Raw genomic sequence first — 18,059 nt, forward strand, 5'->3', positions numbered from 1 at the left:
TAAGGTAAATCACCATAATGACAATAGAATAGCTGTTTGACCTCATCATCCCACTGACCCCAAATTTCTTTCATCTCTTGAAGATTATTCTGAGTTACGCTGATCCGAGTAAAATTCCACAATTCTGACACGTACCCCTAGGTAAGACTGTCACCTTTCTCTTGTTGTGTTGTCTCAGCTCATATCCGGACAGCCGCGTTGTCTTCTACTTTATCAAAAAACCTCTTTTCCATGATAAGCTATCTATTTAGGAATCGAATGCGAATCAACACCTTTTACAATGAAAATGCCATGCAAATACAATCACAGTAAAACAAAGCAAGTCAGTAATTTATACGCAGTTCAAAGCAAACAAAGAATAATAAATATAGCACTTACTCAGGTGACCACTAAGGTTTCGGAGTGGCTCTACCTAGGGCGGGTTCTTAAGGTTCACTACATGGGGTTTAGTTCTAGAGTAAGGGTACCTGAACTAGCAGATTCTTGATATTCACCCATTAGAGGCTCATACATACCCACCGGTCCATTTTGACTAGGTGTGATCGGGTCACCTCGTTAAAGTGGTTGTTTTTAATAAATAACTTGATTTATTTAAACAACAATTTTGGTCTACGCAAATCAAGAAAACAGGTTCGGGAGTCGGTTACGCACGAGGAAGGATTAGCACCCTCGATACGCCCAAAATTGGTACCTAGTTGATTAATTAGTGTCTTAGTGTCGAAGATTGAAAACTTGGAAAACTTTTGAAATACGATCCTTTTTTTTGTAAAGTGAACATTGAAATGTCAAAGACATTCTCGTCTCAAAGCAACGACATGTTATATCCAGTGAGTTAGGATACGGCATTTCGAACTTTTGAGAATGAGCTTGCCATTTAAAATAAATATATTTTGACCTCTTTTAAAAGGATATTCGGTTAGTTAGGGTGAACGAGGAAGATCGAGACCTAGTAAGTTAGGGCACGTTCCCTCGAATTCCCGAACACTGAACATTGCCTTTACTTGTAAAAGATCTTGTTTCGAAGTTTCGAAGTGTCATATCCAGTAAGTTAGGGCACCACGCTTCGTATCTCCGAGAATAAGCATTTTTAAGACTTGTATCATGATTTAAAAAGAATATTCCGTTATTTAGGTTAAATGAGAAGAGTCGAAACCCAGTAAGTTAGGGCACGATTATCTCAAATTACCTAATAACGGATTTTGCTTTTATGAAAGAATTGTTTTAATATATTGAGCTAGAAATAACGCGATTTATAGTAAAATGTAAAAGCATAATATGGTATTCACACGTATAAGAACAGAATAATAGGTGTAGCTATGTCGAAGATAATAATATGAGCAAGTATAAAAGGCGAAATAATATTGAAGCTTAGAAATATGTGAATGTAAACACGTACGCGAGGAAGATGAAGTAATTGAATGCGCAAGCAAATAAATAGATAAATGTAACAAAAATGGCAAAGTAAAATGAAAATGATGACGAAAGTAGTACATACATATATGTATTAAGGTACATACATAATAATAGAAGTAATAAGAAATATATGAGAAAAAGTATATATATACATAATGATAAACATTCAAAAATGCATATGCATGGCGTATATAAAAACGTATACGTAATATAATAAAATATATAGTATATATACATGTTAGTAATAATAATAATAATGAAAGTGATAATGCAATAGTGCCGGCAACGAAAGATATAATAGCGATAGTAACAATACAAGGATAATGATAATACTAAAAACATTACATAAACATATATTGGAAATAGATACATGTATAACTAATAACACAAGCTATATATGCATACTATATATAAAGGCATATACGGTATATATATTAGAAATGGTAATAAAAAATAATTATTAGTAATATTATATAAATATATATATAAATAAATACCTAATAATATTAAAGGCATACGTAATATATACATAGTATACAAAACAGAGCATACACGTAATATATCAAAATATATACATAGTATTAAAATGGAGGAATATACATATATATACCTATATATAAAAAAATAGACAAAATATATTATTAACATACATATACGTTAATAAGAATACTAATATTGAAACTATTAAAAATATTTTATAACATATTTATATATACAAGTATTAAATAAAATAATAATAGTGAGCTGTTAATAAAAATACAAAAATAATAATAAAATTAAATTAGAATAATAAGGAAAAGTAAAAAAAAAGGACGAAGTCGAATTAAAAATGGAATTTTGTGGTGAATTTAAAATAAATGAAGGAGAAGGGGATTAATCTGAGCGCGCGAGCAACCAGGAGGGACCAAAGGAGTAAATATCCCGATCTACCAAAACGGCACAGTTCGCAAAGGTACCAAATTGAAAACGAAGTAAATTCTTAGAGCCAAATTAAAATTAAATAAGACTCAATTGTGAAGCCTTAAACTGCGCACCAAAACGGTGCCATTTTGGTAGGCTATAAAAGCCTGAAAATTCCTAAAAAACTTCATTTCGGCTGCTGAGGAGAGAAAAAAAGGAGAGAGAGGGGAGAGGGGCGATTCTCGGCCAGGGGGCCTGTCACCGGCCGGTCGCCGGAACGCTGTGCGCCACCGTCGCCGGCCACCGTGCACTGTGGCCGAAATTTCGAAAATGGTAAAATTTTCTCCCCCTTTTTTTATGTTATTTTTTCTTTGTTTTAAGTGTTTATAATATAGGTATATGTATATGCAAATAGAAAATTTGAAAAATGGAAAAGAAAAAAGAAACGAATCAAAAACGCACGGGATGTAATCACCTTAGTTCTTTAGGTATCCGATTCTATTTGTTCCATTGTTTCTTCGATTGCTTTTGTTTTTGAATCATGATTTTTTTTTAAATCAAATGTTTCCTTTTTCATTTCTCTTTTGTGCCGAATGTACAAAGGTTTTAGATTTGGATTTAAATAGCCATTTACATGCTATTTGCTTTCTGTCCATTCTCGTTTAATGCTTGCAGGTGAAGAGGCGGTGGAGCAGAGGCCACTTGCAGGAGATGTGACTGGGGCGGTGGGATAGGTGATTTAGGGTTTTAAATTTTGAAACCCTAAATCTTTGGGCTAGTTGGGTCAGATTGGGATTAGTGGGTTGTGGGTTTTGGGCTAGGTAGGTTTTAAGGGTTTTGGGCCCAAAATTGGGCTTGTACAATGGCAATAAGAAAAATCAAAAGAGTGCGTGCAGAATTGGATGGAAGTGATGGCTTCTTTTTAAGTTTTTAAATTTAAATGATAAAATTATTTTGTTAAATTCTATTATTAGCTCCTTATAGTATGCATAAATTGTTAATCTTTGTATTTTAATCCTGTATTTTTTAGTTTATTTACTTTTTTTAAATTTAAAATTTTAGTTCTGACTTAAATAATATATGTTAAATTTGTTAAATTAATTTTTTTTAAAATTTTATGAGTAAATTTATTATCACATGTGTAATGTCATATCAACTTATTTTTTATTTCTACATAATATTAAAAAATATTTTTAATGGATATAATGACCGTCGTTTGAGTTATAATTGAAATTTCAAATTTCAAAAAAATATAGGAGCTAAAATTATTAAATTAGAAAAAAAATACTTAATCCATAACTTACACATAATACCTGACTAATAGAAGATTTGACCTAACAATCTAATTGCTACGGTTTGGATTATAGACCTGTTTATGAGTCGAGTTACTTGCCCAAGTCCAAAGGTCGCCCGAAATTTGGGGAGTTTGGGCAAAAATATTAGGCCTGAAAAATGGTCCTAAGACGACACTTTTGGGCCGACATTTTCCTAAATGTCGGGATAGACTTGCCAACATACGCTTTGGCCAACTCTTTGTATAAGGGTCAGGATATGCATACCTAAGGCAACGTTTAAATAAGATTCAACTTAAAAAATAACTTATTTACACCGGTGTAAGTCAATCTTGATAAAGGGAAAAAGTTGTGCAAGTATTGATAAGGGAAAAAAATTGAAATATCAACAGTGAATTTAGAAAAAATGGGTACGAATCTCTTGTAGGAATGATTCGGAAGATCCAAAACCAAAAATAGTGGTATTTGCTAACAACAACATAATGGAGGCAGTCAATCAAGATAGGTCGATCCGAAATCTGATTCAAATCCAATATAGCACCTATGAGTACATAAGAAATGTATTGAATCGATTCATTAAAAAGAATCGATCCGATAGCAACATTGAATATGGAATTCAAAAAGATCAAATAGGAAATGACACTCTGAATCATGAAGTTTGAATCGAGTTAGACAACAAAGAATCGATTCAAAGAAGCAAATAATTGATTTAAAACAACAATAATGAATCGATTCAAAGAAGCAAAGAATCAATTTAAAACAATAAGAATCGATTTAAAATAACAAACAATCGATTCAAATAAGCAAAAAATAAAAAGAAAATACCTATATATTTCACAACAAACAATAAATTTGTGCAGTGTATTTACATATTTTCCTTTAATAATACAGAACATTTCGGTGTTTAAGTTGTGCAAAACAATTTAGCGACCTACGGAGATAATGACTGAAGTCTCTACAATTAATAGCTCAGGAAATGTGAGAAAGCGTCTCCATAGGTAATCCAGAGAGATGTAGCCTAGTATCTCCATTGGTTAGTTCCAAGAAGACATGATAGAAGCATCTCCTTAAGTAGGCTTAAGGAGATGCGCCGCAGAGTTGTCTCTTCAATACCTACCTAAAGAGACGCTAATTATGTGCATCTCTAGATATTGATGTGAGTCAATTTAAGAAAACGCAACCCTAACGCATTTCAAGTCATATGTCACCTTTTACATATTTTGTTATAGTGTAAGTAGTTAAGCATATACTGAAGTATTTATGGAGAACGATGGACTATATGCATACTTGTGTATTCCGAAGGAGATCTTATCCCTATCAGTTATACCGATTCTAACTTCCAAATGTGTCGGGGTTCGAGAAAATCGACATCGAACTGAGTCTTTGTCCTAGGCGAGGGTCCATAGTGTGAATAAGTATCAAGTAGGGTTGAGATATGAAAAAAACTATGACATTATAATAGCGCAGAAATAAATAAACAAAAAAAAACCACATGAGGACAATACACATCTGTAAAATGTATCATAAGGGAAACTATAGTAATTGATGAAATAGTGGATGTAGTCAAAATCGCATAAAAGTACAACCCTATGAATTTGTTTTACCAAGGTTCTGGTGGCTAGGAGTACGAGGGAACATATGGAGGGTATGGTAATGTGAAATATGACTCATTTACCCCACTAGAACAAGTGAGAGACTTTTGGGATCTACTGCCCCTAGTTTAATATTTTTGTCTGAGTATATTTGTATTTTTCAAATAAATTGATTTAATAAAAAAATCATTAATTAGATTAATACCCTTTTTATATTGTTCTAAATATTTTTACACACAAACCAAAATGAAAGCAAATATCAGCTCATTGAAAGCAAATAAACAAGCAAAAATAAATAATGTTTTTATGAATTTAGTATATTTTTCAATGTCATCATTTTTAGTCCTTATATTTTTTAAAATTTAAAATTTCAATCTTAATATAAATAACAACATTTGAATTTATTAACTAAAATGGCAAGACTTTTTTTGTGAATATTATGTGAAAATAGCAAATTAAAAAATTATTGTTTGGATTAAAACTGAAATTTCAACAATCAAAATTTGAAGAATTAAAAATGATCAAATTAAAATAAAGAAATTAAATTCAAAACTCATACGTAATATTGGGGCTACTGACATAAATTAACCTTTGTTTTCTAGTAAATATCTAATATTAATAATTTATATACTAAATTCATAACTTACTAATATTACGTATGTGAAAAACAAAAAACGTGGGAAAACAAAATCAGAAAAACAAAAAACGTGGGAAAACAAAATCAAGAAAACACCCAAGAAAATCCCAGCTTGCTTATATGAAAAACAAGAAAAAGAAAAGGTTTACTTGGGATTAAGCAGTTTCCCAAGGTGAACCCATCTGAAGAAACAACAAAAACTTCAACTATAGTTTTCCCATATAAACCCCACCCCAAAGTCAGTTTTTTCAGGTACCCGTCAACGCTAAGTACCATCTTTCTCAATTTCAGCATTGCGTTTCTTGCTTCTCACTTCTTGTCTTTCAAGGTTTGCTTTCTTCTTTCTTCATTTTTCTGTATTGAAACTTTTACTGTGCATTTGATTGATGGAACAAAACCCCATACGGGAAATTTTAACTTTGAGCTTTTGATCGGACTTCCCTTTTTTTATTTCTTGGATCTGTCATATTATATAAAATATAGGGTGTTTGCTAAACTCTTGTTTCTATGATAGTCTTCTTGGCGACAAAGCTATTTGCCATTTCTTCACTTTAAATGAATGACTTTTCAAGTTTTTAGTTATGGGGTAATGATACCAAGAGAGGAAGATTATTTTTCTTGAGCCTGTTGCCTCTCTTTTAATGATGAGTTGAGCTTTGTTAAATCTGCCTTTAACCCTAATTTAACTCCTTATTTAGAATGAATAAAATCCCTTAGTGCCATAATCATAATGAACAGTTATTTCTTGAGCAAAAACATTGGTGTTTTGTTTGTATATATTGATGGCTTTTTTTTTCCTATTTGTGCTTATTTTTTGTCCAGTTATCGAAGGTGTCCTTAGATTTGCACTTTGCTTTACTTATTTTGGATTTCTTTCTCTTTGTTTTCAGTTGAATACCATGGAGAAAAGGCTTTATAATGCAACTAAGAATGGCGACAAGAATGAGTTAATTTGTTTTCTACGCCAGTATGCACAGCTTGTCGACTGATTTACCAAAGGTGGTTACCCTAGAACACCTTTGCATGTAGCTGCAATGCTTGGCCATTATGATTTCACTGATGAACTTCTCATCCAAATGCCTAAGCTGGCCAAGGAATTGGATTCCCGAAGGAGATCACCGCTTCACTTAGCGGTAGGTAAAGGTCACAGGAAAATTGTGATAAGGTTACTCGAGGTCAACCCTGATATGTGCTTTATCTGTGATATTGATGGGAGGAACCCACTTCATATTGCGGCCATGAAAGGCCGACTTGCTGTGCTGCGAGAGTTGCTTGAAGCTGGACCCTGGGCAGCTCTGTCTCCGATGGCCCAAGGTGACACAATTTTGCATGCCTGTGTGAGATGGAATCAGCTTGGGGCCTTGAAATTATTGTTGACAGAAGGAATTTGGGATGAAGAATTTGTGAATCGTCTAAACAACAACGGTAACACTATCTTACACATGGCAATAATGGCTAGTTAAACACAGGTGTTTAGCATGAAATTTTTTTCCAAGTTTGAATATTTCAAAGTAATAATTAATTAATGAAAAACATATATATATAATGCAGGCCATAGACTTTCTCATTCGTCAGGAAGATGTGAACAAAAATATCAAGAATAAAGATGGCTTGAAGCCATTCGAACTTTTATCACAAAATCAGAGAGATGAGTTTGCCAAGGATGAGTCATTGTCTGACACAATAAGGAGCAACATCTTAGTATCCACACGAGAACCTGATCAACCAAATGCAATATCGGAAGCTAAGAGAAGCAATGTTGATTGGTTGAAAGGAAAAGGCCACAACCTAATCCTGGTGGCTTCCCTGCTAGCAGACATGGCATTCCATGCAGCCGTCAATCCTCCTGGTGGATTTTGGCATGACAACGACCCAAGCCACAGGGCAGGGCATTCTATATTTGCAGATACATATCCAAATACTTATACCCAATTCCTCATGTCAAATACATTTGGTTTCAAGGCATCTCTCATCATCATCCAATTGCTTATAAGCGGATTGCCAATCCGGCGTAAGTTGTTTAAGCGGGTTTTAATAGCCGTCATGTCGGTTGCCATTGTTGCCATGGGATTTGCATATGCAGTCTCTCTCGTACCTTTAACATCCGATCCTGCATACCCTTGACTATTCACAAGGTTTTGGACCATCTTCATGATCTTACTGTTTACTGCACGGGCAGTTCGACTGATGATCAAAATTTTCAAATTTGTGGGGAACTTAATAATGAGGTTCATAAACTAGATCTCTGCTGAAGCTTTGTAATGTTGTAGATTTTTCTTTTTTATATCTTCACAGTATGTTGAGGAGGTTAAATGCATGGCAGTAGTTTCCAATTGGAGACTCCAAAGTATTGATCACAAAGCGTAAATAATGAAATAACAGGGTATGTATATAATTTTCTCATATTCAGATTAGGGTACCCCTTTTTTTTACGCACATGTGAGCACAATAATTCATTGCAAAGGCCAAAGATGTGTATAAAGGTACATGCATATGCTATATATTTTCTTCAAATTTCTTGGTAGAAAAATAAGCAGCGATAACAAAGTAATCATATTTTCTTCCATAAAAAGCTATATTATATACGTATGCTCTTTTCTTTCATCTTTCTAGTTTTATGTTTTGATTCTACAACTTTAAAACTTTACCAGGATTCTATATTTTTTTCATACAAGGAGGGATTCATTTAGTTTTACACGTCTTCTGAATTCCTTTATATAATTTTCTTTTGTTCAATTTCGATTGTTGTATTTTATTTTTTTATGTTGATAATATATCTCAAATTTTCAATAAATTAAATATATTTAACTACTTTTTTATGTATAAAAAATCAATTATTAAATATATAATATATCAAACTTATTCGAATTTTGTGATATTGTAACATTAAATAATTGGTTTATTAAAATATTAACATATTTGAAATTAATATTCAAACAATATACTAAAAGAAAGAGTAAAACAAATATATTAAGAGACCTTAAAGAATTTACAAAAAACCAAAATATTGTGGTTTTATAAACTATTTCTTATAACTAAGTTGTACATACGTGCCCATGCATGGGTCAAATATATCTATAAATTAAATAAATATTTATATTTTTAAAATTTATAATAAATTATTCAATGAAAATATATTAAAATTTATGCAAATTATTAGAAAAGTTTGGTTTTATAAATTTATTTGTTTAAAAATAAAGTTAAAACATATTTTAAATAAATTTGACATTAACCCGAGGGGTTTGAGGTATTAATAATTAGTGGAGTACAAAAGTTTTTAAAACGAAATTTTAATTTAATTGATTCTAGTAGGTTAAATTATTTGGTTTAAGTTTAATTAAGAGGAAAATAATGAAATAACAGGGTATGTATGGGCAATGGTGATGGAAGTAGACGTTTTCATAATAGCATTTCGTTATAATATTTAATGTTTTATTTTAACTATCTATAATAACCTTTTTACTTATAATATTATAAAATATGTTCTTTATTAAATTAATTTTTTTTATAATAATATATGGTCCAAATTTTTAGGTAAAATTATAGATATTATTTCAACAATTCTATTAAGTATAATTTATTAAATAAAAATGATTTTAATTAAAATATTATTTCAACAAAATGATTAAATTTCACATGAAGAAATCTATTAATCATATTCTATTAAATGAAAATAATCTTCAATGAGTGTAATTAAATATTTCAATCCAAAAAACTATTAAATTCCCTAATTAAATATTTTACTATGAATTTGAAATATCATAAACTTATAAATTATTACTTGAATTTAGTATGTAACACCCCAAAAATTTAGGGGTTAGAATTCTTAGATTTATTAAGAATTAAAATGGAGCATTATTGGTTAGATGTCTAGTTGGAAGTTTTGAGAAGTTAGGCTCAAGTCCTACCAATTTGATTTTACCTCTTTGATTTTTCTGCACTTATAGAACCTAGGTAACATGGTTTATATATTTATTTGTGTGTATTTTAAGGATGAATGTGGGCATTAGTCCAATGGCTAAAGCCTTCCGAAGTTCTTCCTCCCTCACCTCCTACGTCCCATCCATGCCATTCTCACTTATTTTTAATGATTTTATTTGCCCATTAGCCCTCAAATTTTGTCCCAACTCAACTCTTTAAATCCTTTCCTAATTCCACTGAATTTCTCTTTGATATTCTCTAACTCTCTCTATTTAAAACCTTGGTTTTTTTTCAAAATTCTCTACTTCAAAACTCTTCTAAGCCCTTAAGTTTTACTGAAAAATATTCCCTAAGAGTTTTGAAAATTCAATCAAATCCTCATCAATTGTTCTCCTCCAAATTGTTGAAACTCATGTCAATAGATCGTTGAATCTCTATGGAAATTGGTAAGCTTCTCTTTCCTTGTCAATTATTACCCTTCAATTATGGAAAATATCATTTTTTATAAATCTTTTAGTTCGATTCTATTTTTAATGTTTTTTGTCGAAAACCTCCATAAATCTTGAAAATTCATTCTTGATTCTTGTATTTTTTCAATTGAAAGACAGTTGTAGGTGTTTGGATCGAACTTGAATGTAGGGTAGTCACCTGAGATCTTGGGAAAGTTAGGTGTGTGTTCTTCTACGAAAAATCAGGTCAAAATTCGAATCTGCCCAATCGTACACGGGCATGGGACTTGCCCATGTGGTTCACACAGCCTCACACACGGCCATGCCCCTTGTTTTCACTTGCATCTATGTCTTACACACAGCTTGGACACACGATTATGTGGCTCTTGCACCACACTCTTTTGCATCGTACACAGCCTAGAGCATCGCACATAGTTGAATGCATGGTCATGTGGATCCGTCGCACATAGTTGGTAATATACTATCGGTAAATTGGTACTTAAATATTAAAATAACATAAAGAAAAGAATGAAATTGTGTCATCTTCCATAGTTGTCTTCTTCCACTGATTTTGAAGTAAAATAAAATCATTTCTGAAGGTGAACTTTCAACCAAAATAAAAATCTCATGCATGGTATGTTTTCGAGTCCCCTTTTTAATTATTTTTATGTTTTTGAGCTCGTATTAGCTTAATTTAGTTAAGTCGGGAGTCATTAACTCGGGAGTCAAATTGTAGAATTGTTTATAGATTATGCCATGGATGAGTTTGGTATGTTTTTGAATTTTTATGGTAGATTGTTAAGCTTTGTTGTTAAATAGACATATTTTGTTAAGTATTTTTTGATAATTTTAAGGTTTAGGGACTTATTTATGAAAATGGTAAAATTTAAGGAAAATATTATGAATTGATGATAAATATGGCCTATTATAAGACTAGGTAAAAATCTACTAGCATGAATTTTAATTAAAAAAGGTTATATTGCAAGTTTCGGATTTAAGGTCTAAATTGCATAAAAGGTAAACTTTGAGGGTAATTTTGTAAATTTTCATTGTTAAGGGTTATAAGCTACATTAATTATTTTAAGCTATTTAGATGGTGTAATTGAATGAAAATTATTATTTAGATCATGAAACGCTACAATTGGATTTTACTTGAGGAAAAGCTAAAGTTTCGGATTAGTTGTCAACTCCGTTTTAGAAACCGTTTTAATTGAGGTAAGTTTGTAAAAGGACTGAAATCATTATTTTCTATTTTGGATGATTGTAAACAAAAATTTATGTTACGTTTAAATTAAATTGATAAAGGTGTGATAAATTATTGTTAGGATCAATTAGAGAAATTAACCAAATTAAACGATACGTGAACAATTAGTAATGTGATTGGTGAAATTGTATTTGGTGATCAGGAATTATAGATTATCTCTTTAAATGTTTACTTGATTAAGGCAAGTTCATAGTCATTTGATATGTAAATGTAAGTTTCTTGAGCTTATAATATGGTTTCTAGTTATTTGTATAAATGTATGTGAAATTCATAAGTTGTTTATATAATATTGGATAATGAAATCAAGTTCATATGAAAATAAATAATGGACAGTGACAATCCTTGTGATTTCACATTTTTTACATGAGTATATGGAATTTATATTATGTGTACGGAAACGATGAAGTGCCTCTAGTTGATAAATATGTATAAAAGTAACACACACCGGGATAACACACAGTGTTTCAGCAACCGAAGTCGGAATACACCGTGTCAGTAATGGTAACAGTAACAGTAGCAGTACGGTACACAGAGTACCTTATCGGAATGAATCATAATTTCTCGAATTATTCTTCGTCCACATTTTCTTTTCCTTTCTTCGTAGATGCCTCGGGTGCGATGTTAGCTATTTAAACCTCAAGCTTCAAACCCTCTGTCAAAACCATTCTTTTGAAAACGGGGATCGACTTTGTTTGAAAGTGAAAATTAAAACGGGAGTTGCCACCAATCTTTTATCAGGTGTGATTGGATCACCTTTTTTTTAATAAATCAATTTTAGTTTACTAAAACAGGGCCTTTGGTCTACGAAACTTGAGAGAATGAGTTTGGGAGTCGGTTACGTGCGAGGAAGGATTAGCACCCTCGACACGCCCAAAAAATTGGTACCGAATTGATTAGTTAGTGTCTTAATGTCGAAAATTAAAAATCGGGAAGGGACTTGAAATACGATCTTTTCTATTAATACTGATTTTAAAATTCTTGAATTAGCTTAAATCGATTTGTTTAAAGATTTCCTTATCTCGAGATATCGGAGTATCACATCCCGTAAGTTAGGACACAATACCATGAATTCCCGAGCACAAGGTCGTCTTTTAATTTAAATTGGAAATCCGTGCATTTCAAAACTCAAAAGGATATTTAGCTATTTAGAACCAACAAGAGAACCGAAACCCCGTAAGTTAGGGCACAATTCTTCGATGTTCCAAAATGCGAAACATTACCTTATTTATTGAAATTAGTAAAAACATGAATAAAAATCTTTAAAGTAATGAACAACAGAATGATATAAAATAGGCGGGAGACAAAAATAAACGAGTTGGAAATACATTAAAACAAATAATAAATATGACAACAATATTAAAACAATAACAATGCATGCGATATATTAAACGTAATAATGGTATCCAATGTGAAATAAAAACAACGAATATATACATAATAAAGATATTAAGAGTATGTACGTAAAATATATATATATATATTTATAAATAGTAATAATGTTAGAAATATACCATATAGAGTGTTTGAAGTATATACATAAAATAGTGAAAATATAACTAGTAATGTTAAGATATATATAATATATACATATGTATAAAATAGATATAAAAAAATATGTACATAACATATATGAATATATATAATAATATTAAAATAAAATAATAAGTGATAATAGTGAAAATAATAGGTATAACAATAAATATGATAATGTATGAAAATAATACTATATATAAAAGTATATATATACTCATATAATAAAATATATGTACTAGTATTAACAATAAATATAATAGGGATAAAAATAGATATAATAATAATACGTACAAAATATGATATTAAAAAGCATATTACATATATGTATATAACATAATATTTGTACATAAGATGATATAAAAAATATATACATGGAACAGCATAAGAAATATATGTAACTAATAACATTAAAATATATATAATATAAAATACATATAATATATATATTAGAAATGATAATAATATAAAAACTATTCATACGCTATATAAATACATACATATATATATAAATAATAATGATGTTAGAAATATACAATGATATTAGAAATATATATAAAATAGTGTAAAAGATGTATAACTAATAATGTTAAAATATATTCACAATAATATATATAACATACAATATTGAAAACATATATACATAATATATACGAAAAATATATAGATATACATAATATAATATTAAAATATTTACATAATATATAAATATTAGGGATAAAAACTACTAATAATAATGCTACATAAGTATATACATAAATATATTAAAAACATATGCATATATATATAAAAAATAAAAAAAATATACACTAATATATAGTAATCATGATAATAATAATATTAAAATATAAAAAGTAAATATAATAAAGATATTAAAATAAAGTAATAAATTAACAACATATATAAATATATATATACATATACGTATGTAAAATATACATTACTACATAGTAATATTAATAATAGTAATAGATTGATATTAGTAATAATAATAGGAAACAGCAGTATAAATAATAGCAAAAATGATAAAATTAACTAATTTAATGACAAAATAGCTAAACCATAAAAAAAGATTAAATCGAAATTAAAACAGAAAGTTTGGGGCGAATTCGCAATAAAAAAAAGAAAGGACTTGATTGGACGCGCACAAAACAAATGAGGGCTAAAAACACAATTATTCCTCCCCTCAAAACACAACACAACAAAAGGGACTAAATCACAAAGTGTTACATACTTTGTGGCCAAATTAAAAAAACTGAAAAAGTACTTGATTGTAGAAGCATGAAAAAGCGGAGGGGCTAAAAGTGCAATTAGCCCCTCCAATGAAAAACACGCGGATCCTTGGAGCGGGCCGGGTCAATAAACGGGTTAGGCCAAAATGACGTCGTTTTGGGGTTTAACCCCAAAACGACGTCGTTTTGGGGGGCTATAAAAGGGCTAAAATTTGCAAAAAAAAATCATTTGGTGAGGAGAGAAAGAAAAAAAGAGAGAGAAGGAAGAGAGAAGGGAGGGGGAAGGAGATTTTCGGCCATGGGCCAGTCACCGGCCGATCGCCGGACCATCGTCGCCGGCGTCGGCGCTGGCCACCGTACACGGTGGCCGGAAAAGGTAATTTTTCCTTTTTATGTTTTAAAATATTATTTTTATTTCTATTTATGTATTTAGATAAGAAAGAAAAAAAAGATTCGAAAATGAACAAAAAATAAAAATAAAAAAATAGTAGATTCACCTTAGGGTTTGATCTGATTCGATGATATTGCACTGTTTTGGTATTTTGGAATTATTCTTGTATTTTAACCTACTAGTATTGATGTAAAAAAAATCCTCTTTGTATTGATAGCCAAAAATTCTTTTCTTTTTTCTGCCTTTTTTACATGATTTTTGAATGGCTTTTTATAGCCATCTTTTACATGATTTTCTATTATTTCTTTTTCTATTTCTTTTGTAGGTGATGGTGGCAGACAATGGATATCAAAAATGGAAGGAAAATGGGGCAAGTGGGAAAGTGGCTAGGTGGCTAAGGTTACTTCCTTTCTCTTTTTGCTGGAAAATGTTTAGTACTAGTGGGCTAGGTTTAGGGTTTGTGACTTGGGTATGTAATGGACCATTGGGTTTGGGCTGTTTAACAATTGGGTAATTTGTAAATGGACTGGGCCAAAATTGGCCTATAACAGCTGCCCCTCTTTGCTCATTATCGTGTAACGGGAATAGAGCAAAGATATAAAGAAAAGCCAATTTTGCCCGGTCTTGCCAAGTATTTATTTCTCTGGTGTTCTTCTTGTTCAGGTAGTCTCATACTAGTCCACTGCATCTTGTAGCTTTGGTTCAATCCACTGCATCTTTTGACATATGCCTTGTAGCTTCAACCTACTCCGATGTAGTTTCGAGGGTATGAAATTTGTGGCTTCGATCTGCTTCATTGTAACTTCTGAAAGGTGAGATCTACAACTTCAGTCTTCTCTTCTATCGCTTCAGTGAGATAAGGTTTGTGGTTTTTTCTTCTGCGACTTCAAGGGAACAAAATCTGATGTCTTCAATCAGTTCCAATCTTTATTCTTTACTCAGCATGTGATCTTGATCTCAACTCATTTCTCGCAATAGAACTGATTCTGTAGAAATAGTCATTAAAAACAGAAATTGAAAAAAATAGCTCAGCACGTGAGCAAAGGCTCAACTCACTTCTCGCACTATGAGTTGATTTTTGAAAACAGAATTTGCAAAACAGATTTTGAAAATACCTCGGCATGTGACCTGAGGCTCAACTCACCTCTCGTAATATGAGTTGATTTTTGAAAAGCATAAATTTAAGAAAACATTATTTGAAAATATCTCAGCGTGCCCCGAGGCTCAACTCACCTCTCGCAATATGAGTTGATTTTTGAAAAACATAAATTGAACAGAAATTGAAAATACCTCAACATGTCTTGAGGCTCAACTCATTTCTCGCAATATGAGTTGAGTTTTGAAACAAAAATTAACAATACCTCAGCGTGTCCCGAGGCTCAACTCACCTCTCGCAATATGAGTTGATTTTTTTGAAAAGCATAAATTAAAAAACATTAATTGAAAATACCTCGGCATGTGATCTTGAGGCTCAATTCACCTCTAGCAATATGAATTGATTTTTGAAAATTAGAAATTGAAAAACAGAATTGTAAATACCTCGACATGTGACCTGAGGTTCAACTCACCTCTCGCAATATGAGTTGATTTTTTTGATGAACATAAATTAAAACTACCTCAGTGTGTCCTGAGGTTCAACTCACCTCTCGCAATATGAGTTGATTTTTTTAAAAAAATAGATTGAAAATACCTCAACGTGTCTTGAGGCTCAACTCACCTCTTGCAATATGAGTTGATTTTTTTGAAACAGAAATAAAAAATATCAAAATACCAAAAGATGTCAATTGGTGGAACTCAGGTGTCTTTTCCTTTGATTTAGTACAGCTATCATCACATCCTCTCGCTCTACTGGAGTACCTGTAGATGTCATGCATAACGTTATCATGATATGCATATGTTTGTCTTAAATGCCTTTATGCCTACATGATTATGCTATGCGCCTTTGGCATGTTTGTCTTATGTCCTCTTTCGTCATGATTTTTGATGATCAGTGTTCATTACTTTGACTCTTGACTTTCTATTTAGGCCCTATACCCTTCCTCAAGCTTCATGAGTAATCTACATTTCTCAGATATCACTCTTTTGTCCCTGGTTGAACTTTGTCCTTGCGTTGAGGCTCTTGTGCTTATCAAGTTCTTATCCAGGTAATGCTTAACATTTCTTTTGTTTAGAGTATGTCATTTCACTATTTATCATGAAAATAAACGACATAATGAGATGTATGAAAATGGTCAAGTAGGGACAAAAGGATACCTCACATTTATTTATTTCAAACGTGGCAAACAAAGAAAGTTAACCAATGATAATGAGAAAGTGTCATAAAGAGAAAACGGATCACATTCAATGGATACAGATGCTCTAGATATTCAACACACGAACTCTTCCACGTTTCTTATCAAGAATCTTTTCTAGCATGGCTTCTTGCGTAGAAGATTTCGAGCTACTGAAAAATGCTTCAAATGTTGTAGTTTCGCTGTTTAACCCACCGTTCAACCGCCTTGCTCTTTAAGCCCGGGTTTGCTTCATTAGAATGCCCTTTCGGGTTTCATCCTAATATTTTATGTTAATCAAGATGCCCTTTTTGGGTTTTCACCTTGATCCCCTTTTTTTTCTTTTTTTTTAGGTATAATATTTCTTCACAGCATCTGAATTCACTGGATTAAGTAACTCCTTCTCATCCATCTCAATGAGAATCAAAGCTCCGCCCGAGAATGCCTTCTTTACGACATATGGTCCTTCCCAATTTGGTGCCCATTTTCCTCGTAAGTCCTTCTGTATTGGAAGAATCTTTCTCAGCACGAGTTCTCCTTCGTGGAATTCTCTTGGCCGTATTTTCTTGTCATGGGCCGCGATCATTCTCTTCTGGTACATCTGTCCGTGAAAAATTACCTTTAAACGTTTTTCTTCGATGAGGTTTAACTGGTCATATCGAGCTCGAACCCATTCTGCCTCCTCTAGTTTCGAATCCATTAAGACTCGTAAAGAGGGGATCTCAACTTCGATAGGTAGCACAGCTTCTATTCCATAGACCAGAGAGAAAGGAGTTGCCCCCGTAGATGTCCGTACAGATGTGCGATACGCATACAAAGCAAATGGTAGCTTCTCGTACCAATCTTTATATGTCTCAGTCATTTTCTCAATAATCTTCTTAATATTCTTGTTGGCTGCTTCAACAGCTCCGTTCATTTTCGGGCGATAGGGTGACGAGTTAAGATGCTTTATTTGAAACTGCTCACACACTTCCTTCATCATCTTGTTGTTCAGATTCAAGGCGTTATCTGAAATGATTCTATCAGGTAAACCATATTGACAAATGATTTCCTTTTTCAAAAATCTACAAACTGCAGTCTTTGTCACATTGGCAAACGAAGCAGCTTCTATCCATTTTGTGAAGTAATCAATAACCACAAAAATGAACCGATGTCCATTAGAAGCTTT

General features: G+C 31.7%; 1 protein-coding gene and 1 long non-coding RNA gene across 2 annotated transcripts; both read left to right on the forward strand.

The window, feature by feature from the left end:
* The first annotated feature begins 2,518 nt into the window (after positions 1–2,518).
* LOC121230356 (uncharacterized) lies at positions 2,519–3,278 on the forward strand. Its single transcript, XR_005928288.1, has 2 exons — positions 2,519–2,646; positions 2,989–3,278. It is a non-coding gene; the product is annotated as an uncharacterized lncRNA (long non-coding RNA).
* A 4,101-nt stretch (positions 3,279–7,379) lies between these two features.
* LOC107943330 (uncharacterized) lies at positions 7,380–7,958 on the forward strand. Its single transcript, XM_016877077.2, has one exon. It carries the CDS (start codon positions 7,380–7,382, stop codon positions 7,956–7,958), a length of 579 nt encoding a protein of 192 aa, XP_016732566.2.
* Positions 7,959–18,059: the final 10,101 nt, after the last annotated feature.

Source organism: Gossypium hirsutum, chromosome A06 (genome assembly GCF_007990345.1).
Source record: "Gossypium hirsutum isolate 1008001.06 chromosome A06, Gossypium_hirsutum_v2.1, whole genome shotgun sequence".
Taxonomy (NCBI): Eukaryota; Viridiplantae; Streptophyta; class Magnoliopsida; order Malvales; family Malvaceae; genus Gossypium; species Gossypium hirsutum.